The sequence below is a fragment of the Pleurodeles waltl genome, chromosome 12 (genome assembly GCF_031143425.1).
Source record: "Pleurodeles waltl isolate 20211129_DDA chromosome 12, aPleWal1.hap1.20221129, whole genome shotgun sequence".
In the NCBI taxonomy this organism is placed as follows: domain Eukaryota; kingdom Metazoa; phylum Chordata; class Amphibia; order Caudata; family Salamandridae; genus Pleurodeles; species Pleurodeles waltl.
Window position 1 is genome coordinate 657,328,563 of NC_090451.1, and position 27,080 is coordinate 657,355,642.

The 27,080-nt window shown below is 44.1% G+C and overlaps 1 protein-coding gene across 4 annotated transcripts in view; it reads left to right on the plus strand.

The window, feature by feature from the left end:
* ZBTB7B (zinc finger and BTB domain containing 7B) overlaps positions 1–27,080 on the plus strand; it is a 122,977-nt gene that overhangs the window by 77,129 nt on the left and 18,768 nt on the right. For all 4 annotated transcript variants that reach the window (XM_069218391.1, XM_069218392.1, XM_069218394.1 and 1 more), the window contains exon 3: positions 25,568–26,664. In XM_069218391.1, the coding sequence (XP_069074492.1) occupies positions 25,574–26,664 (1,091 nt within the window). In that variant the 5' untranslated portion in view covers positions 25,568–25,573. The remainder of the gene's footprint in view (positions 1–25,567; positions 26,665–27,080) is intronic.

Sequence of the window (27,080 nt, forward strand, 5' to 3'; positions counted from 1 at the left end):
CACGGAGGGGAACCCTTTTTTTTTTCCTCTAACCTTTTTGTTTTTTTGTCTTAATACTCCACTATTTTCCTACACTCTAGAATGATTTGAGGGTATTTACAAGTTTTATTTCAATGTGAAAATTTCAGTGAGAGAGAAGCGTAATACTTTGTATACATATAGCCATTAATATCTTGATATACTTGAAAAGTTGTGAATATTTACTTAGTTCAACCTGTAAACCAGTGTATGTTGCCCATTTTTGCATTGTTAGATATTGTTTTCTAGGTACAGGCTTATATTAGACTAATGCTAAGAATTCTCCGTGTAAATAATAAGTGAGTGAAGTCTGTGTTACCGATCAATTGCTTTCAACTATTATAAGCTTCTCAGCAACAACCTAAAAACAATCAGCCTAGCTAACACGCTTAGAAAATTCAAAGCACTATAGAAAAAAATAAAATAGCGTTAGGGTGGTTGTCCTTGTGGAACTCAAATTCTATTGGTTGTGTTTGCATTGTGTATGCACCACTTCGTTGAAAAGTATTGTTTGAAGATTGGTTTTGCTTCTGAAGTGTTTAAAGCAAGTAATCCGTCTACTGCGGTTTGAAATTCAGTGGCTTTTGCTGTAGTTATGCTGACAGAAACAGGTTTTTAAAACTGTAAACACGCTGAATTCTGTGTTTTACGACGTGCAAAGAAAGTATATTGGTTACAGACGTGCAGAATTGCAGTGTTTGGCGATGATCGACACAGGGTGTGCCCGCACAACCCTTTATGGGGCAGCGCAGTCGTTGGGATGGTCTGCAAGGCCGTACTTCGGTGCTCCTAAGACTGCCTCTCCTTTATTTTGTATTTTCATTTTTTAAGAAAAGGTCGGCCATAGAGTAACACCAAGCACGTGATGTTTGAGGCGAACCATATAACCTGCAAACCTATTTAATTTTTCTATTTGCTTTTTTTTTTACTTTGCTGTTTTTATTCGAATCTGGCTCTTGACCTGACAACCTTTGGAGATGGCCTGGTTGGCTTGCATGGGCGAGCTGCCTCTACCCGTGCAAGCGGTGGAGACCGATGCCAGCTCATGCTTTGACACACACTTTTTTTGTCCCCAGTTTACCCTACACCTACAAAGTCCGCTAGCTATGTACCTTCCTGTCTTCGCCCAGTCGACATTTCCAATATGGTTGCTTCTGTCCTGGTAATTTATAGAGTCTTTATTGCAGCCTCTCAGGGGTGCATTTTACAAGAGCAGATTTTGTTCTTTTTAAACCATATTGTAGACATTTTACGCGTGACGTCTTTGGGTCTTGCTCAGCCCCACCTGGGATCCGAACATACAGCTGGCTCAGTCTTAGCCCTGCCTGGCATCGCACAGCAAAGGGGCCAGACGCTGCCTTGCCCCTTCCAGCCTCTCTGAGACAAGGGTGCTCTTGGGAAATCCCCCAGTTTGACACTAGGCTGCGCTGTCCCCAAGACTACCACTGACCGCCCAGCGCCACCCCTTTATTCCTTTGGGGGGCCCGCATGAAGTTGAGAAAGGTGGGTCTGAAGGTAAGGTCATATAGCTAGGTGAAACAGTAGACAAAGAGTAGACTGAATTGATATTTGGATCCAAGTTCATTTCTTGAGGGCATTGTCATCGAAGCTGTTCCCAACATGATTATCATGGCCAGTACTGTAGGCGGGGGGGCTGCACTAAGAAATGTATATTTGTGCATTCGTTCTAACGTAGCTCTCAGAAGCCGCTATTTGTACCTGCGCAAGCCTTCTGCGGGGAAAGTTTAAGGCTGTGCACCTTTTGCTGTGCTCCCAAGCCTGCCATCACCAAGTGGTCCCAATTGAATGTCTTCCCCGCTGCCCCCATGGATCCCAACCTAGCCTTTCTGGTTTTTATTAGAGCATTATAGCCACTAGCCGAGGGCGGTAATGGTTGGTAAAGGCCCTCTTCCTGAGCTGTAGGCCGCAAGGCATTGCATTTGTTGCAGTGGAGCTCTCAGTATTCTAATAACACACAGCTCAGTCCCATATTTAGACTGAAGCATTATGGGGGGGTACAACACTAAGAAAGTGATTGATGTATAAGTCAGAGACTACAAAGGGCACAAGTGTAGGATTCATTTTTTGAGGCACCTTTCCTTTGAGACAATATGAGTGTACCACGATTATCTGCTCAATGTTAGGTCTGGCCCAGAAACGGCTTTAAAAGGTTTGCTAGCTCAATGTACCAAACAAAATCATAAATACAAAAATACCTACAAGTGCATACAAAGGGCTTTAGATTGTCTCTCTTCATCCGTTGCCCTTTCAGTTTCCATCCGCGTTTCCTTCCAGCCCACCTTAGGATATAGCATGGGCCAGTAGGTGGTCATACACTGTAGTCCTTCCCCGTAGTGCACCTAGTGTCGGCATTTATCCTGATCACAGGGTCATTTCCACCAAAATATAGTGCACTTCAGTGGGAGAGTTGGTGGGACAAGCAGTGCGCATGTTCACTTTTTATTTTATTCTTTTCAAAGCATTTGCCTACCACTTTTAGGAGGTGTCATTATTTTTTTTTTTATTTTTTTTTTTTAAACATGTAATCATTAAATGTCTATGAAAGTGGTTGCAAAAATAATAATAAAATACGTAAACCATTGCCTGCTTGATCCGGCCTGACCTGCTTCCTTTGCCAATGCTTATTGTAATGAAGACCGTGAGTTAAGTTAGCACTACAGGCCTAAGCCTGAGAGATGAGGGTGAAGGGCTTATGTAGGCTGAAAGTTATTGACATTGACAAGAAAGATGGCAGTCAATACACCAGAGGAAGCATCCAGCTGCCGAAGGAGGCCATTGTTCTAAATCTTATATCCTTCAACCATCCAGAAATACATATCGGGCTGTACAGTCTCTTATTTAAAGTCCTAACTTGACCTCTGGCCACAGATGCGGCGTCGGGCCTTCACCATATTGCTTTGAAGTCCAGGATGTCTCAACTTGGTTTTGAAGCGCCTAGAAGCGCCTTGAACAAAAAAAAAAAAAATAGAGTCCATATGAAAGTGCTTGTTCGGAGCATCCATCGCTTGTTGATCTTAAGATGCGCACCAGCGTCCTTTTTCACTCGCCATATTATGTCGCCGAGATACGAAAGAGGATGCCTGGTTAGCGCTGTTAGTAATCTGTGACTGTAAACGGGGGCGATTCTTGCAATTTACGCCCACAGGAAGAAAATATGAAAAGAGGGGGGCAGGGGAAATGTGCAAAATGAAGAAAAAAAAAGATCAAAATAAAAAAGGCAAAAGCAAGAAATCTAAGGATCGTGCCTTTGTCATATACATTACAGAAAGAGTTTTTTTGTTGTTATAGTCTTGGCGAAGTTATCCGACGACCATCTCAGTGGCTGAGGTCTTTTTTGGCAGTTAATCTTCCTTTGCTTTTAATAAATTATTCCAGATTTTGTATATCATTTAGTGAAAAAATTACTTTTTATCAATATTTCTTAGCCTGGTGTTGACCAACACCTTTGACTAGCAGGGGGTTTCAGGCGGCACTTTCATTTGTTCTTTTTATGTCATTCATGTTTTTCGCCCGCCCACCACAGCATTCACCAATGGTCAGTGTTCTTGTGGCAGCATTGTGCTTGTGCACAAAGTGGACTTACTCCTGAAAAGCTGACCCCCCACCACCTTGACGGTTGATGTGTGTTTTTTTAAAATTATTATTTATTACATTTTAAAAATTATTCTGCGAGTACTTGGCAGCTCTCGAAACACCTCCACAGGGCCCTTGATGCCTCTTGTTTTATGCACGCATATGACATTTCTGAACGGTTTTAATTCCATTCAAAGGTGGCTGTCTTTCAGCTGGCCTCCTACTAATCCATAAATGGCCACATGTGCATGCACCCGCTTGTGCATCAAGAGCCATCTTCAAATATTTCTGTACAACTTTAATACACAAATATTCAATGACAGCCGCTTGTACACGCATGCCTGAGCTACCATCTTCAAATATTTCTGTAAAAATTCAAAAATGGCCACTAGTGTGTGCATACAAAGGCAGTAATTTTTAGGTTAAGCGTACGACCTCTTGTCTACTTTTAAGTACACGTCTTCTGTGGGCTTCCAGCTATTTCATTTGTTCGTTGCAGGGTCATTTAAAAATCCTTGCTTGCTAGTGGTCAGTCATGCCTCTTTGTCCCTCCTTCTTCTGTGTGTGAGCATGGACCAACTACTGTATAAATACGCTTTGTCCTGTTTATCAAGTCTGTAGGGGATTTTTTTTAAACTTTGTTTCCTGCTCCTGTTCAGGGAAGTTTCCCTTTTGATTTGTAGAGAAATCTTGCTCTGAGCTTAGCTATAAACAAGGGTATAAATCAGGCTGTTATCTTGGTCTCATTTGGTCTTTGTGGGCTGTCTAAACCATCTCTCAGCTGCCTGGCTCCCGCCCTTCCTTGGCCTGTATTTTCTTTACAAACTTTACCAGAGATCCGCAATCCTTAGAGACAGTGCCCACTTCTGCTCCACACTGGGATCCCATTCGCAGCTCCATCGGTGCATCTCAGTTCACACGCTCCAAACCCTCAGCCGTGCCAGTACCAGGAACCCCACTCACACTGTCTGCCAGAGCACCTCAGTTCTTCCAGTCAGTACTCTCTGCTGCTCCAGTACTGAGACCTCAGGTGTAGCTCCATCAGTGCACCTTAGTTTATACACCCCAAGCCCTTCAGCCGTACCAGTGCCTGGAACCCCACACACGCTGTCTGCCACAGCACCTCAGTTCTTCCAGTCAGTACACTCTGCTGTCCCAGTACTGGGACCTCAGGTGCAGCTCCATCAGTGCTCCTCAGTTCACACACTCCAAGTCCCTCAGACGTGCTAGTGCCTGCAACCCCAGACACACTTTCAGCCAGAGCACCTCATTTCTTCCAGTCAGTACACTCTGCTGCTCCAGTACTGGGACCTCCGGCGTAACTCCATCTGTGCACCTCAGTTCACATACTCCAAGCCCCTCAGCCATACCAGTGCCAGGAACCCCACACACGCTGTCTGCCAGAGCACCTCAGTTCACACACTTCAAGCCCCTCAGCCGTGCCGGGAACCCCACACATGCCGTCTGCCAGAGCACCACAGTTCTCACACTCCAAGCCCCTCAGCCATGCCAGGAACCCCAAACATGCTGTCTGCCAGAGCACCACAGTTCTTCCAGTCAGTACACTCTGCTGCTCCAGTACTGGGACCTCAAGCGTAGCTCCATCAATGCACTTCATTTCACACACTCCAAGCCCCTCAGCCGTGCCAGTGCCAGGAACCCCACTCACGCTGTCTGCCAGAGCACCTCAGTTCTTGCAGTCAGTACACTTTGCTGCTCCAGTACTGGGACCTCGGGTTCAGCTCCATCAGTGCACCTCGGTTCACACACTTCAAGCCCTCAGCCGTGCCAGTACCAGGAGCCCCGCACACGCTGTCTGCCAAGAACACCTCCGTTCTTTCATTCAGTACACACCGCTGCTCCAGAACTGGGACCTCAGATGTAACTCCATCAGTGCACCTCAGTTCCCACACTCCAGGCCCTCAGCCATGCCAGTACCCGGACGTCCACACACGCTGTCTGCCAGAATACCTCAGTTCTCGGAGTCAGTACACTCTGCTGCTCCAATACTGGGACCTCGGGTTCAGCTCCATCAGTGCACTTCAGATCACACTTTCCAAGCCCCTCAGCCGTGCCAGTGCCAGAAACCCCATACACGTTGTCTGCCAGAGCACCTCAGTTCTTGCAGTCAGTACACTCTGCTGCTCCAGCACTGGGACCTCAGGCGTAGCTCCATCAGTGCACCTCAGTTCACGCACTCCAAGCCCCTCAGCCGTGCCAGGAACCCCACACATGCTGTCTGCCAGAGCACCTCAGTTCTCACACTCAGTACACTCTGCTGCTCCAGTACTGGGACCCTGGGCACAGCTCCATCAGTGCACCTCAGTTCACATACTCCAAACCCCTCAGCTGTACCAGTGCCAGGAACCCCACCTTCATCAGGCGTTTATTTTTTCTCTCTCCTTCATTCTTTCTTTGTCTTTTATATTTGCTCTTTACCTTGACTCAGTAGGCGTCCTTTATTTTTTGAAAGATCTTTCTTCCTTCCTTTGGTGTTTTTCTTATCTTTATTTTTCAATTCACATTTTACTACCAATCCCTCTTTTCCCGTCTGTATGTGGAAGCCACAAGTTACTTGTTGGGACTCGAAGTGTCAAAGTTGTTTTCCCATTCTGTGTCTCTGGAAAATCTGTCAGTACGTACATGCCCTGGTTCTTTCGCTGCACCTTTCTCTCACCATCTCTCTTTTTTCTCTAATGTTCATTTTTCTCTTTCTTTCCCCACTTCTTTCATTATTTTTTCCTCTTTATCTTTTGTTCGCTAGCTTCCTTCCCTTTTTTCTTTTGTCTCACAAGTTTGCTCTTTTTCTCCTCTTAGTTGTGCTTAAATTTTCTCGTTCTTTCTTTCCCTTCATTCTGTTATTTCTTTGTGACCCCATTCTCTTTCTTCCTTTTGTCTGTTGTATTCCTTTCACTTCTCTTTTTCTGCCCCATCCGCTTTCTCTCTTGAGGCCTAGTTATCAATGGAGCAACAGGTGCAGTGGCACAGGGGTCAAAGACCTACGAACCTCACTCAACTCTAATTACTGCGCTGTTTTCCTACCAAAATTCCAGTCAACCATTTTCCTTTCTTACTCCAGGGCCCATGACACTGTTACTAGGCCACTTGTCCTCTCCATCTTTACTCCTGACTCCCTCTTTCCTTTCACCTTCAAACCTGTCCCAAATGATATTTTTTGTTATGGTGTTTTGAGCATTACACTCTAATGCCAAAAGTTTATTTCTGATAAAGGTTTTTATGATAATTGTTTATGTTTTAAGATAGAGGTAGAAGGTAAATGGAAGTGGTTTAGTTAAATGCTGGGCCACTAGAATTATATGGCGGGAAAAGACAAAATTATGAGGCAGCGTTGATCAGTTTATGTGGCAAGAAAAGTCCAATTATGAATTTACAATGCCATTAGCACTAACTCAAGAAAATGCAAAACCTATTGCATTGCAAATGTTTGTTTTAAAATGTTTTTGTTATAAAGTTTACCTGATAACCTTCTGTCCACCTCAGACATTGTATAGTATATCCCTTCTTGAATTAGGAGTGTATGTGGTGGGTCCTTTGCTCAGTAGGGCATACTATCTCACAGCTCAGTGGGACTTAAATCTCCCAGCTCATTTAGCCATGTCCTCTCTCCATCCATTAGGATATCGCATGACCCAATTGGGCATCCGATCTAAACCATGTAATAGAACATACATTATGCCAGTCAACACTACACACCATCTCCATACTCATTAGGGTACACCATCTCACCAGTATCTTCCAGAATCTCTTCTAGGTTTAGGCTCTTGTTCAGAGAACAGGTACACCCATGCCCTTTCATTGTGCCCATTTGTCTGAAGAAGTCCCTCTGGACCAGGCAGTTTAGCATTTTCTAAAGACAAGTAATCGCAGGCCCAATCTATCTGCTTATATCTCTTTAGACCATACTCATCCATTAAATCTTCCCATGTTCCTGTATATAAGATCAGCAAGCAGGCTTCATGTCCCCTTCTTGCAGCAGATCAGAACTGCAAATCTATCCAAGCTATCTGTTTTCCAGCCGGCCCTACATGGTATAAGCTATATTCATCGATGAGGGAGCGCAGTGTAATCTGTCCTGGGTTGACAACTATTTGTTAGTGACTGATCATAGAATAATACACTCTTGTTCGAGTTGCTGGATGAAGGTGAAGACTGTGGCCACCGGTGTCCTGAGAGCTCCTTTGTGGGTCCCTCTTTTTAGTTTAATTTCTTGGTCACTCTGGTAATTGCCTCCTAAGCACTTCTTTGTTTTCTGTTTCTATTCATTTTATGGTCATAAAGATCCCCTCTAGTTATAGCCAAATTCTAAATTTGGGTAGTGGCAGAACCTGGTCTAATGCAGGATACCTTTTCCACAGACGACCATAGAGCGCCGACATGTGTTGCCATCACAACTTCTCCCTTTTCCTTGTGACTTGCCAAAGGGAGTGTAATGAGGCTGTGGCCATGTCTCTATTATATCTCATAGTTAAAAAATCCAGGCCATCTAGAAGCAAATGGAGTTTGGCTGACTTGTGGTCAAGTGGATCTCTCTACCTGGTTCTGCAAAAAATGTTTGATTCCAGTGGAGGAGGAGCTCTAAAAAAAGGTTAAACTGAGTTAGGATATATCTACTGGGACTTCTGGGTTTGCAGCCGCAGGGTAGGTCTCGGCGTAGGGACTCCACAAGGCTACTGGCCGTGGTAGTTCTGCCTTGGGTCGCATTGTCCCAAAGGGTCCATCCTCGAATAGAGAAGGGGCTAACCCTGTCTATGTTCTTTTGTACAGCTCTTTATGTAAGTTACTTTCCTGCCACTTACCTCACACCATTGAGTTCATTAGTGAAGCTTACAAGTTGTCTTGTGTTTTGGTCTTGAGGGAACACCACTTGATCTGCTTGGACAAATAGGGCGTAAAACATGTCGACCATATTCTAGGACAAGGAGTAATTCTTCCTTTTCCTTTTTTTCTGTCTTCTTGTTGGTAGAGTGGAGGAACTTTATCTCCTCTCCCACTCCCCTGGTTTTTAGCCTTGACCTAGACCCCACGCATTGAATAAACATAGAGTTGGTAGGGTTCAGAGCTAATTTTCACCAACTCCTCCAGCTTCCCATCTCTCCTCATAGGTCTGAATCCACTCCTAAGTTTAACCACAGCTTACAGTCTAAAAAGATCTCTGGCAAAGAGCCCCCTTGAGGGGCCTGTTGGACAATGCAGCGCCAGCCTGACGAGGAGCAGGCCCTATGATGAAGCATGACACCCTTTGGGTATGTGAGAGCTCTGTCTTCTACTCATAGAGTGCCCCCTTGACCTGTGGTTTTTCCCTGTGGAACAGTGTACCTTATTTATTTAGACTTAGACTCTGGGAGGATGTGCACTGAACCAATTTAAAACCTCCATGTCCCTCTACTATTTTGTTTTATATCTACCTGGAGCCTTGGGGTACTGGAGGAAGCCAGTAAAGGCATAGAGCCTTCCCTTAGTAGGGGTGGGGAGGATCAGATCTGTGGCAAACTCATTGGGGAAATGCAGGGTAGGGGCCACTTCATGCCTAGAGAGTGGGGCAGAAGGCTCCACTTGTGTTTGTCTGCCACTAGAGCCCGAGTACAGCCCTCCCAAGCACCTTGCCGCTCACCACCACTGCAGCCTGGGCAGCGCTCTATTGGACACCTGCCATTGCCTGCACCCCCGGGGTGTGGGAGAGAGAACCGGGTGTCTCTGCCCAGGCATGCATACTGAACATTGTGAATCGTGGTCTCGACTTCTCCTGGCTAGACAGGTTCGGCCAGCTCTCCCAAAGACTTGTCCCCTCATTCCCGAGGAGGGCGAGGCCGCTGAACTAACAATGTGCCCACCACTTCCTCAAGAGAGGCGAGGCAGGCTTAACCTGCCCTGTGCGCCCACCACATTCCCAGGAGGGGCGAGGCCATCTTAGTCTTCTCTGTGGGCGCCCATCATATTCTCCCTGGGGGGTTGGGGCACGCCAGTGAATGATGTTAAATTGTGTCTCAAAACCCAAGCAGACGTAATCAATCATAGAAATAAGCTAGAATTCTATTGTTTGTAAGTGCTGCAGGACCGGGTAAAGAAAACTGTTCTTTTCTCACTGCTGGATGGCCTAATATGCCCCTGTGTACCCACCACATTCCCAGTCAGTGCAAGACTACCTTAATGGGCCCTGTGCACCTGTCAAATTCATAGGAGGGGCGAGGCCACCAGTACATACCCTGCACTGTCCCTCACTTCATTTTAAATAGATACTTGCTCTGTATATATGTACATGGTATTTTTATGGCACACATGTAGCCAAAAGGCAGCGGCCAAAGACCAGCATAAAGGCAGTGAGCAATAGGCAAGGGTCATGGGCTATGGACAGTTAATCCATTGAGATGTAATCTTCTTTAAAGAGGTGCATCTCCAACTTGTTTCTAATTTTGAAAATTCTTTGGGACAGTCCTGATGGATACGTGGATGCTTTTCCATACCCTGGGTTCAGAGATAGAAAAGGCTGCTGCCTTGTTTTTTTCTGTTTCTTTGCACTTCTTAGTCTGTGGTCTGATGGTGTCCTGGCAGTGGATGTGCAGAAATCTGCCAGGGATGGTGAACTTGACTGCAAGATAAGCTGGGGTGCTTTTTGTGATAGCTTTGTAAGTATTTCAGCTGGTTTTAAAGCAGGTGCAGACTGGCAAGGGGAGCCAGTGAAGCTCCATCAGGTTGGGGGTGATGTGTTGATATTATTTCAGGCCCCGGATGAAATGTGCTGAGGCATGGTGGATGCCCTTAACGGATGCCATGGTGGAGTCTCGGAGGCCATGGAGAAGGACGTTATCCCTATCCAGATGCAAAAATTAGAGTGCTTGAACAGCAGTTCTGAAGTCACTTTCTGAACAAAACGGTTTCACTTTCTTTAGCATAGAGCTGAAACCAGGCCGTCTTTGTTCTTTTGCCAGTGTGTTCCCCAAGGATGTGCAGAGCTTGGTGTGCAGGGTGAATCCAGGGGATTTTGCATTAGGTTAAAGTTTGATTTTGAAGCGGTCAAGGTTCATGTGATTAAATTAGGTTTATGTTGCTTCTTATTTGTTGTTGGCAAATAAGAATTCTGTTCAGGTTGAGTTGAGCTTCAGGTAGGTGATGGACATGTATGTTTGGATGAAGTGCAGGCAGTGTTTGAGGCATTGGATAGATGAAGTGGATGAAACTGTCACGTGGTCCATCACATTCTCTGTAGAGGCGAAGCCCTTCTTAGCCGGACTGTGGCCCTCCCTTTCCTCAGAAAAGGTTATGCCTCCTTAACTTTTGTCAAAAAGTGTACTCTAGTGGAGGCTGCATTAAGGTGGTGTTAGGAGGGCAAGGCCACCTCGATGTAACCTGTGTACCCACAGATTCCAGGAGGGGCGAGTCAACCTTAACTGGCTTTGTGTGCTCATCATATTTCCAGGAGGGATGAGTCTAACATAACTGGCTCTGTGTGCCACAATATTCCCAAGAGGAGTAAAGCCACCTTAACCCATCTTATGTGCCTGTTACATTCTTAGGAAGGACAAGTCCACCTGAATATGCTCTGTGCTTCCTTCATTCTCAGGCACATGAGAGGTGAGTCTAACTTTGTGTGCTGCCCCCATTACCAGGCAAAGTGAGGCCATCTTAAGCTGCCATTTATGCCCACTGTATTCCTAGGTGTACATAACCAGCTTAACCTGCCCTATGTGGCCACCATATTCCCAGGTACGACCCCATCTTATACTGCCCTATGTCCACCACATTTCTGGGGAAGGGGATCAAAGCCATGGTATCCTGCCCATTTGTCCACCACATTCCCAGCAGAGGCACGGCCACCTTAACCTGCCTAGCATGCCCAAAATATATTGCCAGGAAGGGGGTAAAGTGATCTTAGACTGCCCCATATGTCCACCACATTCCCAGGAGCGGCAAGGCCATTTTATCCCTTTCTATGTGCCCACCACATTCCCATGATGAGCAAGGCCAGGATGTCCTACCTTATGTGTCCACCATATTCCCAGGAGGCGCAAGGCCACGTTTACCCACTTGTGCCCCCTCCATTTTGAAGAGAGGGGTAAGGCAACCATTAACCTGCTCCGTTTGCTTCCCCATTGCCACAAGATTTGAGGCATCCTTAGCATGCATAGTTGCAACCATATTCCAAGGGGCAAAAAAGGCCACTTTACCTTTGTGTGACAAATAGGGAGCTCCCCAATTAGAAACAGTTCTGCCGTCAAGAAAGGAGCCTTCATATACCATGGTAGATGACAAGTGCAAGGGGCTTTCCACTGAAGTGCAATTGTAATCCGCTCCTATGAGGAGAGACCAGAAGCGGTTGCAAGTTCTGTTAGACCTTCGAGACCCACCTTGGCTTTGAGCCGTGGAGACTAGGGAAGTAAAACAATACACGTTTAAACGTCAACTGGTGGTTTTGTTATTCTCTAAACCGTGAAATAGGCTGGTATTTCACACACATTATTTGTAGTTTACCTCCCTGCCTGAGCTCAGATAATGTTACCACAGATTCATTTCACTACACCTGTAGTGATTTATAATACCTTTGCATGCCTTGCCTACAGGCAACTTTAGCTGGTATTGTGATGACCTTTTGACAGGACTACAATAATTACATGGCAGCAGAGGACCAAATTATGATGAAGTATTGCCTAAATTATGCGTCAAGAATAGAAAATTGTGCACCGTAATGACACATATTTTTTTTATAGTTATTTTTTTCATATTTAGGTCGAACACGCAAGTGCTCTGGCCTGTTGTAATCTATCTGTGGGTTTTTATGCATCCCCATCACTATCACTCATTCATGGGCTTGCCTTTCAAAAATCCTTTGTTATCATTGGTAAATGCTTTACGTTCGTCACTCCTTGGGGCAGTTTTGTTACCGGCTTTGCCATCAACCCTCTTACATGGACAATTACACATTTGCCGATACATTTGACTGCCAGCAAACTTCCTTCCTTTTGTGTCTCTCGTACGCGCTCAAGGCGGCCATGGCGCTTTGAATCGGCTTGCTTATGTCAACTGTTTTATTTTCAATTTATGTAGCAAGAAAAGTCCAGTTAGGAATTTACAAAGCTAATAGCTCTAAGTTGGGCAGACGCGAGACCCATTGCATTGCAAATTCTTGTTACACTTGCTAACATTGTCTGGAAAAGCGCTTCGCCTCATTAATATCAGTTTAACAACCAAAGATAGCAATAAACATCAGACAGGTGACCATTTAACCTTTGGGAAGGGCTTTCCACTACGTGGCAGCACATGTTGCAGCATTTTGAGTAACTTTTGATCCGTATGAGTTAAAAACAAATAGTTTTTGTTCAAATCTGCAGTTTGTGAAGCAGGTGACAGATTAGGAGGCAAATGCAGCAAATCCATAATTATGTGGAAAATACTGCAGCTACAAAATCGCGTAGTTTCAGTGGTCCTGCCTATTGATTAGAACACAAAAACTTAGAATGGGCTTTGTAGCACCCAACAGATTATAATTGGATGGATTTTTTTTATAACTCTGAATTGCATACTTCTTATTAAAAAGCTTCCCTTCCTGTTCTGGTGTTTCTCCCTCTCCTGGCACAAAGCTTCATAATTATCCTTTTGGATGGATGACGTGTATCCTTCCACTGCTTATATTAGAAAACAGTTTTTTCTTTTATTTTATTTTTGGAACTCCGTTGGAGTTCAGCTCAGCCTTGGCCAGCTCGTTTCTACTCACATTCAGACTCTTTATTCCTACCTTAGTTCATGTGTTGCTCCGATACACTTTTCTACTTTAGTTTACATTTTTCATTAGTAGGGAAAAACCCTAAGTTTCTAAGGGAGCTGTTGTCCCACATCAGATCATTTTCCTTCACATCCCTGCTACTTGCTCCCATCCCCACTCAACCATCATACCTTCATAATCATTACTAGAGTATTTTTTCATTTCCGTTGCTTTAAAAAAAAAGAAAAAAAAAAAAGGTTTTTTTCCCTCTACAGGCGAGGAAGCTCCATGCTAGAGACGCTCCCCTCACTTTATTTTTTGTTCTTCTGCATAGTGTTTTTGCTTTATGATTTTACCACTCGAAAGTGGTCATTGGCATCTTCAAATGGCAAATTAAACCTAAACACAAAAAAGCTGCTAATGTCTCAATCTCATGTATAAATATATCACTACCCATGCAAATGCACTGGGGGCCATCTTAGAATGGTTTTCTTTGTAAGCGTCCATATTTAGATGGTGGCCCATGTGTGCGCAATCATCATGATACATTGCCAGCCGTCCTGGATTGGGTTTTCTCAAACAAAAAGCATTCCAAGATGGCCTCCAGTGCATCGAAATTCCCCCTTGGCATTTTGATTCCCCCCCCTCCTTTTTTCAACATTGCTTAAGAAACAAGTATTGACAAAGCCACTAGCTTGGCAACTGCATTATCAAAGCAAGATGCACTGGTTTTGCTAGTGCTTGTTTGTTGTAATGTGTTCCGAGACACATGACAAATCAAACACAAATGTGGAATTCAAAGCTAGTTAACCTGTTGATCGTTGTCATTTCTCATTGGAATATTATTTTAAATGTAAAACTTCAACATTAAAAAATACATCATTGAGGCTACGTCTCCAAGTCATGTCAACCAGAAGTGGCGTCCAAGCTGTGGGAATCGCCCATAATCTAGATTTTGCCCAAACACTAGCAGAGCATTCCCCTACTACTAGTCCCTCCACCCCACCCATCACTGCCTTAATGCGTAGTACAAGAGGTCCACATCTAGTTACCATCCTGGGATCCTGAGATGATAATGTTCGAACGGCTGGTGCACCTCAAACGCTCATGGAACAGGGAGAGTCATTCACACATTGTTCTTGTCTTGCTCTTAAAATGTACTATTTTTGGGTTTGAACATAAACTTTTAAGAAAAGGTATTTTTAATATGACATTTTTAATATTTGTGTTTTCAGTGTTTGTTTTATCTATTAAGACAGGATATCCTGAGTAAGTTTTGTGTTATTCGCCTGTATAACTTGACTGTTTTTGAAAGGGCCCTAGCTCTGGTTAGGCTTGAGCCTGCCTCTGAATGCCAGTTAAGGTTAGCTCACATTTGCACCCATATGATGCTATCCATATAACCGAAAGACCTGATACATGTAGGGCACAGTCAGGCAACCTACCACCCTTCCAGAGGCACGATCACTCCGTAATACGTATGACCTCTTAATAGGCCACAACACCCTTGGGTATTTGGGAATATCTCTTGCCATCTTCCTATAAGCTCAGGATACAAGAAGAATCCTTACGACTCCAAACCCTGTTGACACCCTTGTCTGTTTCACCACAAAGACTTCCTTCCACATTTTTACAAGAAGTCAGAACGTTCCCGTGGGCGGACTACGTGCTCAGCATGGCCAAGCTTGCCACATCACTGAGTCACACGTTTAGCAGAGGATGGACGAGGACTGCCCCTCCTTAAAATAAAAATAAAAAAAGCAAAGTAATATTTTTATGGAATGGCAAGAGGCCTTGAGTGTCAAAAAACGAGCCAATCATGTCACGATGGGCTGTGGTGCTCCTCTAGAACCGAGACACTTTGCACGATGCAGTGATACCCCCCACCCCTCAACCTGGACTTTCATCATTACACCTACAAAGAGAATTAAAATGGGAGGCAAGTCCTATTCAGGCTTTCCAGAGATACTGCCCACAGGCCTGCTCTGGGCCTGACATCACAATGAACTGGGCACTAGGTTCTAAGACCACAGCCATGGCAAGTACCCAAAGTTTTGTGTCCTGTGTCCCTAGCAATCACGGCTCCCAGTGGAAGTCGTTCATCTGAGAAGCGAACCACAGAAGTGGACTTAAAGGTGGCTTTCCGGTCTCAGTGTGAAGACCACTGGGAACGAGTTTGTCCTATAGCCATGGTACAATGGAAGATTATTTCTGCTACATATCTCACAGGTGGCCAAATCGGTTTAATCTTTGTGCCTGCAGGACTGTTGCAGGCTGGTACACAGCACTAGTGTGTTGCATTCTATGGGTCGGAGTTTGAATCTTGGCAGAATCATTTCAGCCTTTCATCGTATTGTGGACAAGAAATAAATTGCCACTAAATTGAGTAGTATTTGTACTGGTATCTATTCCAATGCTGTGTCATTGATCTACCATCATAAGTTACTTCTGTCTACATGTCGTTTTTATGGTCCTTCATTGAAGTATTGGGTGACCAACCCCATGTTCGAGGGTATAAAAGATTTTTCGAGTATCGGTTGGGGTGGGACCCAAAGATCTTGTCTGATGGCCCAGCAGTCAGGTTTTGGACAACACCCCCCCTTCTTTCATGATTGTCCCTTAAGCTAAGAATGTTCATGACAAGAAGGATCTGAAGACCAGTTGATACTGCCAGTGCTCATCAATAATGGAGCTTGCATCTCCTTTCAACTAACCTATGTTACCGTATAAAGAGGCATCAGTAACCCTACCCGCTTGGAGTGTCTGTAGCGGGTCTAAAACGTCTAAGGGAGGGAAGAGAGTTTAGTGTCTCAGACCTCAGCGGAATGCACTTTAGCCCGGTGAAGAAGTGGTTATTCAGAGGAGTAAGTTGCAGTAATGTCAGAATCTAGTAAATTAAATGGTATTTTATCTATCTATCTGCATAACTATCAAACCTCTCTCTCCCACGCTCCCTAAACTTATTTGGTGCTTTCATTACACAAAATGCAGCAGCGTAAAAACCCATACTTCTCAGGAAACTGTCAGTTACTTTCCATAATTCGCAGAAATTAATCTCAATGACACTCTCTGCAGCACGTCATCATTGTCTAGTGCTTAATTAGCTACTTTCCTATGAAAGCTTAATCAAAACTAGAACATTCAAATTACAATCAGGGCACGTTGAGAGCCGCACATTCCAAGAAAAGGTTCAAACGCCTCTGAGCTTTGCCATTGATCACTGTTTAATTAGCACTATTTGTAAGAGCCAAGCAAAACCCCAACATGCAAAATTCAACCTGGGATCAACATTGCTGGCAGTCTTTGAGCAATTCTACGTCTACTGTTTAATCAACAGTCTCTTCATTAAAACAGAAGATTCTAATTGTGATTAGGTTCAGCTGTCGCTCTCTCTTGCTGGCTGCTCCTTCAGCAGTCTCTGTAGCAGCCACAATGTTACTTAAGAAACTGAAGCCTACTGTATCTGCAACCCTGTATTGTTAATTACATAATTAAGTACTTTTCTTTTTACTCCAGAATACAGTGCAGTCCAGTACTTCACTTACTGGTTCAATAAACCTCGCACTGTTTCAAAGAAGCATTGACTTGGGCCAGAATAAAGATGTATTATTAAGATACATAAAACATAGTTTGCGCAGATGTGCTATTTTTGCCATCTTTGTTTTTTTGTTGAGCTTTACAAGCCACCCAGCTGTTGGCATTATTGTGTATGATGCCAACAGAACCTCATATTGCGATATCGGATCATGTTCTGCAGTTACCCATTATGTATCCTCTATACTTATATTAAAAATGATACTTACGCAGTAGACATCGGTTCGTGGAATGTAGTGCTGTAGATTCACATGCTTTGCATAAGTCTGCCATCTAGTGTTGGGCTCAGAGTGTTACAAGTTGTTTCTCTTCGAAGAAGGTTTTCGAGTCACAGGATCGAGTGACTCCTCCTCTCTGTGATACTGAGCATGGACATCGAGTCCTTTGTTAGATTGTTTTCCCGCAGGAGGGTGAAGTAAAGAGTGTAGAAGTGTTTATGTACATATATATATTGTAAAGAAATGAGATGTCCATGGAATGTATACACATATTTACAATATATACTACTACAACGGCCACAGGCTTCCGGGTAGGAGGGAGGGCGCATGTGAATCTACAGGACTACATGTCACGAACAGATGTCTACTGGGTAAGTTACATTTTCCGTTCAGTGGCATTTGTAGCTGTAGACACACATGCTTTGTATAGACTGAAAAGATGTCCCATCCCAAAATAAGCGGTGGCTAGCCTGTTTGGAGTTGGAGTAGTCTGAAAGCGTTTTAAGCCCTACCTGTCCAAAGTTTGCTTGTTGGTGAGATAACACATCCACACAGTGATGTTTAGTAAATGTGTGTATTGTAGACTATGTGGCTTTACATATATCTGCCATTGGTATATTTCCTAAGAATGCCATTGAAGCTCCTTTTTTCTAGTGGAATGTGCTTTAGGGGTTACTAGTAACCATCTTTCAGCTTTAAGATACCAAGTTTGAATACACTTTACTATCCATTTTGCTAATCCATGTTCTGAAATAGGATTAATTTTGTGTGGTTGTTGAAATGCCACAAAGAGTTGCTTAGATTTTCAGAAATTTTTGTTCTATCTATATAGCACGGGAGAGCTCTTTTAACATCAAGGGTATGAAAAGCTCTTTCAGCTACCGAATCTGGCTGTGGAAAGAAGACTCGCAATTCCACTGACTGATTGATATGAAACGGTGAAACCACTTTTGGTTTTATTAATTTGAAAGAAAGCTTCTTCTAAAGTGAATGCTTGAATTTCACTAACTCTTCTTAAAGAAGTGATTGCTACTAAGAAGGCAACCTTTCATGATAAAAACTAAAGAGATCAAGAAAGCATGGGTTCAAATGGTGGGCCCATAAGTCTTGTGAGTACAATGTTAAGATTCCAGACAGGAGCTGGTGGAGCTCTAAGTGGAATAACCCTTTAGAAACCTTCCATAAAAGCCTTTATAACAGGAATCCTAAACTGGGAAGTATGTTGTCTGTTTTAGAGGTAAGCAGCTAGTGCTATTAAATGGATTCTAATAGAGTAGTATGCAAGATTTGCTTTTTGTAAGTGTAGCAAATAGCAAACAATATACTGAAGCTTTAAGTGGGTTAATGTTTTTTGGACTGACAGTAGTACACAAAATGCTTCTATTTAGCTGCATAACACTGTCTAGTTATGGGTTTGTGTGCTTCCTTTAGAATATCCATACATTCAGATGGAAGCTGTAAGTAGCCAATTTCTATGACTTCAGAAGCCAAATCACCAGGTTGAGTATACTTGGATTGGGATGTCTGATTTGACCTTTGTTTTGAGTCACCAGATCTGGTCTGTTTGGTAGTTTGTGATGTGGTACTAGAGACAGATCCAACAGTGTTGTGTGCCAATGCTGACATGCCCACTCGGGAGCTATGAGTATCATGGTGGGGTCTGGTTAATCTTTTTGATGAGAAATGGAATTAGTGGGAGAGGTGGAAGGGCGTAAGCAAATATCCCTGAACAACTGTTCCATAGAGCATTGCCCTTTGATTGAGGGTGTGGGTACCTTGATGCAAAGTTTTTGCATTTTCTTTTGTGACGAAAGGTCTATGTCTGGGGTTCCTCACATTTGGAAGTATTGTTGAACACCTGTGGGTGAATCTCCCATTTGTGTACTTGTTGCTGTGTCCTGCTTAAGAGGTCCGCTAGTTGATTGTGTATCCCTGGAATATATTCTGGCAGTGACTGAATATGATTGTGAATTGCCCATTTCCAAAGAGTCTGTGCTAAGAGGGACAATGGAGATGAGTGTGTTCCCCCTGTTTTTGCAGATAATATATTGTGGTCATATTGTCTGTCCTTATTAACACTGTCTTGTGTGTGATTTGTGCCTGAAAAGCTTTGAGTGCTAGGAATACTGCTAGTAATTCCAAGTGGTTTATGTGATACGTTTGCTGGATTGAATACCATTCCCCTTGTATAGTGATGTTGTTGAGATGAGCTCCCCAACCTATCATTGATACATCTGTTGTGACTATGGTCTGAAGCATAGGGTCCTGAAAGGGCTGCTTATTTAATAGGTTGGTGAGATTCCACCATTGCAGAGAGTGAGTGCTAAGTCTCAGCAGATCCTGAATGTGGCCCTGTGCCTGAGACCATTGTTGAGAAAGAACACTGTTGTAGTGGTCTCATGTGCAGTCTTGCATTGGGTACTATTGCTATGCATGAAGTCATCATTCCTAATAGTTTCATCACCAACTTTACTGTATAAGTGTGGTTGTATTGTAGTTGTGATATTACATTGCGAAATGCTTGAATCCTCATTGGGTATGCTAATCCTGATTGAGTGTTCAGAATTGCCCTGAGATACAGTTGTATCTGTGCTGGCTGCAGGTGAGATTTGTGATAATTGATTGTGAATCCTAGATTGTATAGGATGTCTATGGTATACTGTGTATGTTGTTGTCAGATTTGAATTGTACTGGCTTCTATGAGCCAGTCGTCCAGATACGGAAAGACATGTATGTGTTGTCTTCTGAGGAATGCTGCAACTACCGCTAAGCATTTCGTGAATACCATTGGTGCTGTTATCCTGCATGGTAGCACTTTGAATTGGCAGTTCTTTCCTGCTATAACAAATCTTAGATATTTTTGATGTGCTGAATGTATGGGAAGGTGGAAATAAGCATCTTTTAGATCTAATGCTGTCATGTAATCCTGTTTCAGTTGTAGAGTGACCATATGAAGGTGTTCTGAAAGGATGTATTGATTGAGGGGTCTGAGATCAAAGATTGGTCTGGGAGTACCATCTTTCTTTGGTATGAGGAAGTATAGTGAATATACTCCGGATCCCTGTTGGGATATAGGTACTATCTCAATGGCACCTTTGAGTAGTAGTGATTGTACCTCCTGTTTTAATAAATTGAGATGTTCCAGAGTAAGTTTGTTTGAACAGGGGGGAATGTTTGGTGGAGTGGAGATGAGTTCTAGACAATAGCCATGTTGGATAATTGATAGAACCCATTCATCTTTAGTAATGTTGTGCCACTGTGGGTAAACAAATTTCCAGTCTTCCTCCCACAGGAGATGTATGCTCTGTGTTGATGTGTAAGAAGTCACTGTTTTGTTGAGGTGAATGAACCTTTAGGAGCGGTTGATTCACCTCTTACTCTATACCTAGTTCCTCTGTAGGAGCCTCGAAAGGAACTTCTTTTGTAGAAGTGTGTCCCTTGTTTTTGTTGGGATGTGGATGGTTCTGTGGTTGATGGTTTGAAACTACCCCTAAACTGTTGCCTACGAAAAGTTCCCCGCATAGGTGTCGTGTATAACACAACCATATCTTTAGCTGTTTCGGACTCCTTTTTGAGCTTCTCTATTGTGGTATCAACCTGTGGACCAAATAAATGTTGTTTATCAAAAGGCATATTTAATACTACTTGTTGTATTTCTGGCTTAAAACCTGAAGCCCTAAGCCATGCATGTCTTCTAATGGTGATACTGGTGTTGACACCCCTTGCTGCTGTATTCACTGCATCTATAGTGGATCTGATTTGGTTATTGGAAATAGCCTGCCCTTCTGCTACTATTTGTTGTGCCCTTTTTTGATGCTCTGGTGGAAGATACTGCAACAAGCCTTCCATTTGATCCCAGTGAGCTATATCATACCTTGCTAGGAGTGCTTGAGCATTTGCAATCCTCCAATGACTAGCAGCTTAAGTTGCCACTTTTTTACCTGCTGCATCAAATTTGCGACTTTCTTTGTCTGGAGGAGGAGCATCCCCTGTAGACTGGCTATTGGCTTGCTTTCTTGTAGCACTGACCAATATAGAGTCAGGTGGTAGTTGTGTTCTAATAAAAACCGGATCAGAGGGTGCAGGTTTATATTTTTTATCCACCCTGGGTGTAATGATTCTGGATTTTACTGGTTCTTTAAAAATATCTTCGGAATGTTTAAGCATGCCTGGGAGCATAGAGAGACACTGATACTCTTTATGAGTAGACGTTAAGGTGTTATATAAAGATCCTCCTCAATGGGATCTGTATGTAATTGTACATTATGATACGCAGTTTGTTTGGCTATAACCTGATTGTGAGAAGTGGTATTTTCTGGGGGAGATGGCCTTGCAGGGTATAAATCGGGATCATTGGGAAGAATGGGATCTGTGTCATATATTTCCATGGATCTAGATCCTCTTAAGGGTTATACAAATCATCCCTTTGTGGTGAAACAGGATTGTGTTGAGAACTGTGTAGGTGAAGGTGGTGGTGGTGGAGTATCAGGTGGTGGAGAAGCAGGATGTAAAGGAGAATGTGGTGGTGAAGGCTGCTTTGGTTTCTCCTTTTGTTTAAATACTTTAGTAGGTGGGGGGAAGCTTCTAAAGTTTCATGAAAAGTCAATTTTCTTTTGATTGGTGGAGGAGGAGAGGCTATGATCCTTCCTGTGTCCTTATGTATAGGGATCTTTCGCTGTTTAGCGTCCACAATCTCCAATATGGACTGTATTTCTGAAGACTCCTCAGTAGCTGGAGCAGATCTACCACAGACAGGTTTTAGCTCCAGAAGCTTGGATACCGAATGCTTGAGTCGGGCCAAAGATATCAGCTCCGAATGCGCTGTTACTTTTTTCGGCTCCGAGGTGGAAGAGTCAGATTTTCATCTTAGTACTGAAACAGATGTGGCATGCTGTTTGCTGTGTGCCGAACGCACCTTGGTCTTTTGTTTCGGTGCCAAAACTGAGGGTTGGTCAGCCGAATGTATTTTTCGGGTCCGACTATGGCTCGCATACAGAGCAGAACCGCAGACCAATGCAGAAGTCTTTTTAATTGTCTTTGGGTGATGGGATGGGGCTGATGTACCCACGTACTGCGCCGGTGGGATGGATTGGCTGTCGACATTGGAATTCCGAATCGGAGTCTGCAATGGAAACGGTTGCACGCTTTGCTAATTCTTCTTGTGCGTGTTCGTCCACGAAGATGTCGGGAGTGTGTTCTAACAACTTGGACGCCATTTCTATTTGGTGCGCTCTTGATCCCTAAGAGTCTTTTGGGATCGAAACGACCGGCAAGCGTCAGTTTTCTTCTCTGTGATCTGAAGAGAGACAGAGATTGCACACCAAATGTTGATCGGTGTATGGAAATTTGGCGTGACACCAAGGGCAAAAGCGAAATTGAGTCCATTCCATCAGCCTAACATCGTTAGACTACAACATGTCGAAGTATGCCCAAAAAGGGCGAAGTTGCCCCTAAGGGTGTGTAATCAACCCCAGTGATTACACTTGGATCGACTATAAGGTTGGAAAACGTGATTAAAACTATACCGACTTTTATAGAAAAGAAGAGAGAAGTTCAGATAATACCGAACCGAGACCTACCGGAACACGAGGAAACACATCTGAACCCGACAGCGGAAAGAAAACAATCTAACAAAGGACTCCCAATCTAACAAAGGACTCCATGCCCATGCACAGTATCACACAGAGGAGGAGTCACTCGATCACGTGACTCGAAAACCTTCTTAGAAGAAAAACAACTGGTAACACTCCGAGCTCAACACTAGATGGCGGACTTATGCAATGCAGGTGTATCTACAGCTACACATGCCATCGAACATATATATACTGCTTAGCATTGGTGTTAAAGTTATTTTTAATCGCTCACTATAATGGAGCGAATGTACTGTGGAACCCTGAAGGCTGCCTTCACGTTAATAGTTGTGAGCTGAACATGGCACCTCTGAGTTATTTGGTAACTGGTGACTGGCTGCTGCATGGTCTGAATCACTACTAAACACAGGTAGACTAACCTCTCGGAATATGCTTTTGAAAGGCAGCGAGTGCAGATAGCCTTCTGTCCAGAACATGTTTAATGAACAGGACACAGGAAAGACCATAGGTTCCAGACAGGCAAGATGTGCAGAAGGCTGTACAGGCCACCTCACATGTCTCCGTTTATGTTTAAGCCATACCTTTGATATGTAGAATTATAGACTGAATTTAGAGAAGGATACTTAGGCACTTCCAGTCTGCCTCTTTCTTGCAGATAAAGATCCTCAGACCCAACAAGTCTGTCACTTTTCTTGCTGACCACCTGCCACAAGCTCAGCAACTACACATTCTCCCTAGCAGGTAGAGAGTCGGAGTCCAATCCAGCCACTCCACTTCCATGCAGGTAATGCCTTGCCAGAAACCTAATTTCTCTGCAGTGGAGGATTCAAGGCCTTTTTGGCCACGGAGTATAGCTGCCACTCCAGGAGAGAATGCAGAAGGGTTTGGGCTAGCTGTGTATTTTATCTCCAGAGGATTACAGCACTCGTCTGTGGGGGGGCTTATCGTACCCCAGTGTCAATTATCGCAAGGCTTTCAGTAGTACCATTGAGCAGCCATGCATCGTAGGTCAGTGCGTGGGACAAGTGAGATCCGGTCTTGTTTAGGTGATCCTCAGTTCTCTTTGGAATGTGGCATTTGGAGGTGTGGGAGTGCATGGAAAGCTAGATGGCTGCTTTCTGGGTGGGGGAAGCATAGAAAATTTCCACTATTTCTTGTTTTTTTTGTTATGTCCGGGGTATAATGAGATATATTTTGTTACTGTCTTCTGGTAAGGGCGGAGTCAGATAACTTGCATGACTTTCTGGTACTAGGATGGCAGTAGGGTATCTTCTATTGCGTCATTGTGAAGAGGAGAGAATAGGATTTTTGCAGGGCTGGCTGAGGAGAGGAGAGTGACAGCTCCTCCAGGTGGCAGCAGCTATGATGGCTTTTAATGTCCCTTCCTTAATGGAGAGAGAGTAGATTGACTTCTGAACAGGCAAGAGTAGAACAGTTTCTACTCGGAAAGGGATTCCACTTGGATCTGAATGTACAGTGTCTTTAATATCCTGTAACACTACAAAACCAATTAGCTTGTAGGCGTTTTATTGCATTGTTTTCAGTGGACATAGTTTTCATTTATCTCTAAGTAGGCTTTCATGTTGTGTCTTGGGTGTGTTTGCTTGAAGCTGAATGTTACCTTTATGTAGACCTACACAATTAGCAATGGACAGCATTGTGTCTTTGATTCTGTGTCTGTTCCCGGAGCAGGTTTGTAAAGTTTGCAATCTTTGTCATAGGTACTCAAAGCTGTATATCGTCTTTAAATGGACTTGCCCATTTTGTCATTGATGCGTTGTGTATTTGAGTCTGCCTGCTCTCCATAAGTGGACCTAAATGGGGAGTCATGGTAGTGTTGTGTGCTTCAGTCCGTTCTTTATCCTTAAACTGACTTGCGTGGTTTGTCACGGATGGCTTGTGTGCTTGATATTTCCCCCACCCGAAACTGGCATGCAGCATTTATTATAGCCGATTGGTTGTGTAAGTCTGTCCTTTAACCTAAGTAGACTTTCAACATTTCTCATGAATAGTGTTGCGTGCTTGATTGTCCTTCATCCATAAATAGACTTGCATGGGTTTTCATGAATGCCTTATGTATCTGAGTTAGCCCTTTATCCCTTGGTGGATGTATGGTTTGTTGTGAATTTGTTGCTTGCTTATGTGTGTCCTTTAAAACTAGGGAGCCTGTAGTGTTTGTCAAAGATGGGACTGTTGACGTAACTCTGTCCCTTATCCCTATGTAGTCTTCCGTGTATTTTCATGGATAGTGTTTTGTTCGTGAATTTGTCCTTCGTTCCTGGGGAGACTTCCTGCATTTGTAATGGATGAGTAGTCAGCTTGATGCTGTTCTTTATTCCCAAGGAGTGCCAGGTTTATTGTGGACAGTGTTGTGTGCCACGTCTGTCTGTTTACAGACTTGTGTGGCTGGTATGATACCTGGCATGGCTTTGCCATCAGTGATAAGAAAAAGGTCTTGAGGTATCTTCAGAATCATAGGTGGTCATCTATTCCATTCTAAGAGTGTGAGTTTCAAATTCAAGGTCCTGGCACACTGGACTTATGTCTCTCACCCCTCATGGACAGTTAACCTGGAAACTCATAACAAACATTTACGAAAATATTATTGACTCACAGCTTTGTGTGCTTGTCTGGTCTCTTCTGGATTGTAGAATCCAGATATTGTTTTCTACGGGGCAGCCACTCTGATCTTGAATAACTGAAACTGCTTGCCTCCTGAGTCCCAAGAATATGTTGTCTTTTACATTTTAGTCCTTTGCTTAACAGTTGTTTTCTTGAGATTTAATCTACAGTGTGGCAGTCACTTACGGGCCTGTGTTTGTTTTCCTCTCCAACAGGTGACGATGGGAAGCCCAGAGGATGAGTTGATAGGTATTCCATTCCCAGAGTACAGCAGCGACTTACTGAGTGGGTTAAATGAGCAGCGACATCGGGGTGTCCTGTGTGACATCACCCTTAAGACCCAGGGCCTGGAGTACCGCACACATCGAGCTGTGCTGGCTGCCTCCAGCCACTACTTTAAGAAGCTCTTCACCTCTGGGTCTCCAGGCACCGCTCACAGTGTCTGTGAGTTGGACTTCCTACAGCCTGATGCTCTTGGTGCCCTTCTGGAGTTTGCATATACTGCCACGTTGACAATCAGCAACTCCAACATGCGTGAAGTCCTGCGGGCTGCCAAACTGCTTGATATTCCTTGTGTGGTTGAGGCCTGTGCTGAAATCCTGCAGTGCAGCGTTGACAGGCCTGGCGATGCAGGCATTGACGCTGATGGAATAGACTATGAGAAGGCCGAGCGGTACTTGGCTGAGTTTGCCGCTAGGCAAAATGGAGAAGTGCGGGCCGCCAGCCCACCACCAGCACCATCCCCTCTGCCACAGGAGCCTATGAGAAGCATCATTCCCCGCCGCCGCAAGAAGCAACACCAGTTTTTGCAAGTCAAACCATCTCGTCCAAATAACCATATCCTCCACAATGCGCCCTTTCTGAGCCGCCATTTTCCCATCCCACTGTTTGATGAAGATGAGGACGATGACCGCAGCCCCTTACGTGAAGAGCGAAACCACTCTCCACTGAACCTGGTCAGCAATGAAAACAGCCTGAACTATGACCTGGAGCGGTCCTTTGATGGGCGGCCCACCCCACCCCCACTACAGCCACCGCTGCCTCCTCTTTCCCCACCTGATGAGGTGTCGGATGATGACCCGATGGACCTGGAGGATGCTGGCTATCTGAATCCTCTCCATGATCCTGCACTGGCGGCAGAGTTGCTGGACGGCGTCGACAAGCTTGTACGGAAAAGGCGATCCCAGGTGCCTCAGGAATGTCGTGTGTGCCACAAGATTATTCATGGTGCCGGAAAAATGCCACGCCACATGCGCACACACACCGGTGAGAAGCCATTTGCCTGCGAGGTGTGCGGAGTACGCTTCACCAGGTAAGGCTGGCTCTGCTGTTTCCAGTCATGTTCACATTTAATATCAAGATGTCAGAGTTCTTATTATGACAAACAGGTTCTCTACAATTTGATACAGTAGATATCGCTGTTTAAACCGCCAGTTATAATCTAGTACATGGATGAGTGACTCCGACAAACACTTTGATGCCCATATTTTTAGATAATGAAAGTTTTTAGAAGTTAGTGACTTGACTTTGCTAAAATGTCCTATGATGCCTCAGAACCCACCAGCTTCTATGATTCAGATTACTAACTAGTCAACTGAATTATTCTGTTTGGTATTAATTTTATGAAGGAGATTCACAAATTCTCAACTTATGGGCATGACAACACTATTAGCAATACAGTGTCCCATCTAAACTGAAGTATAATGAGGCAGCACCGACATGACATAG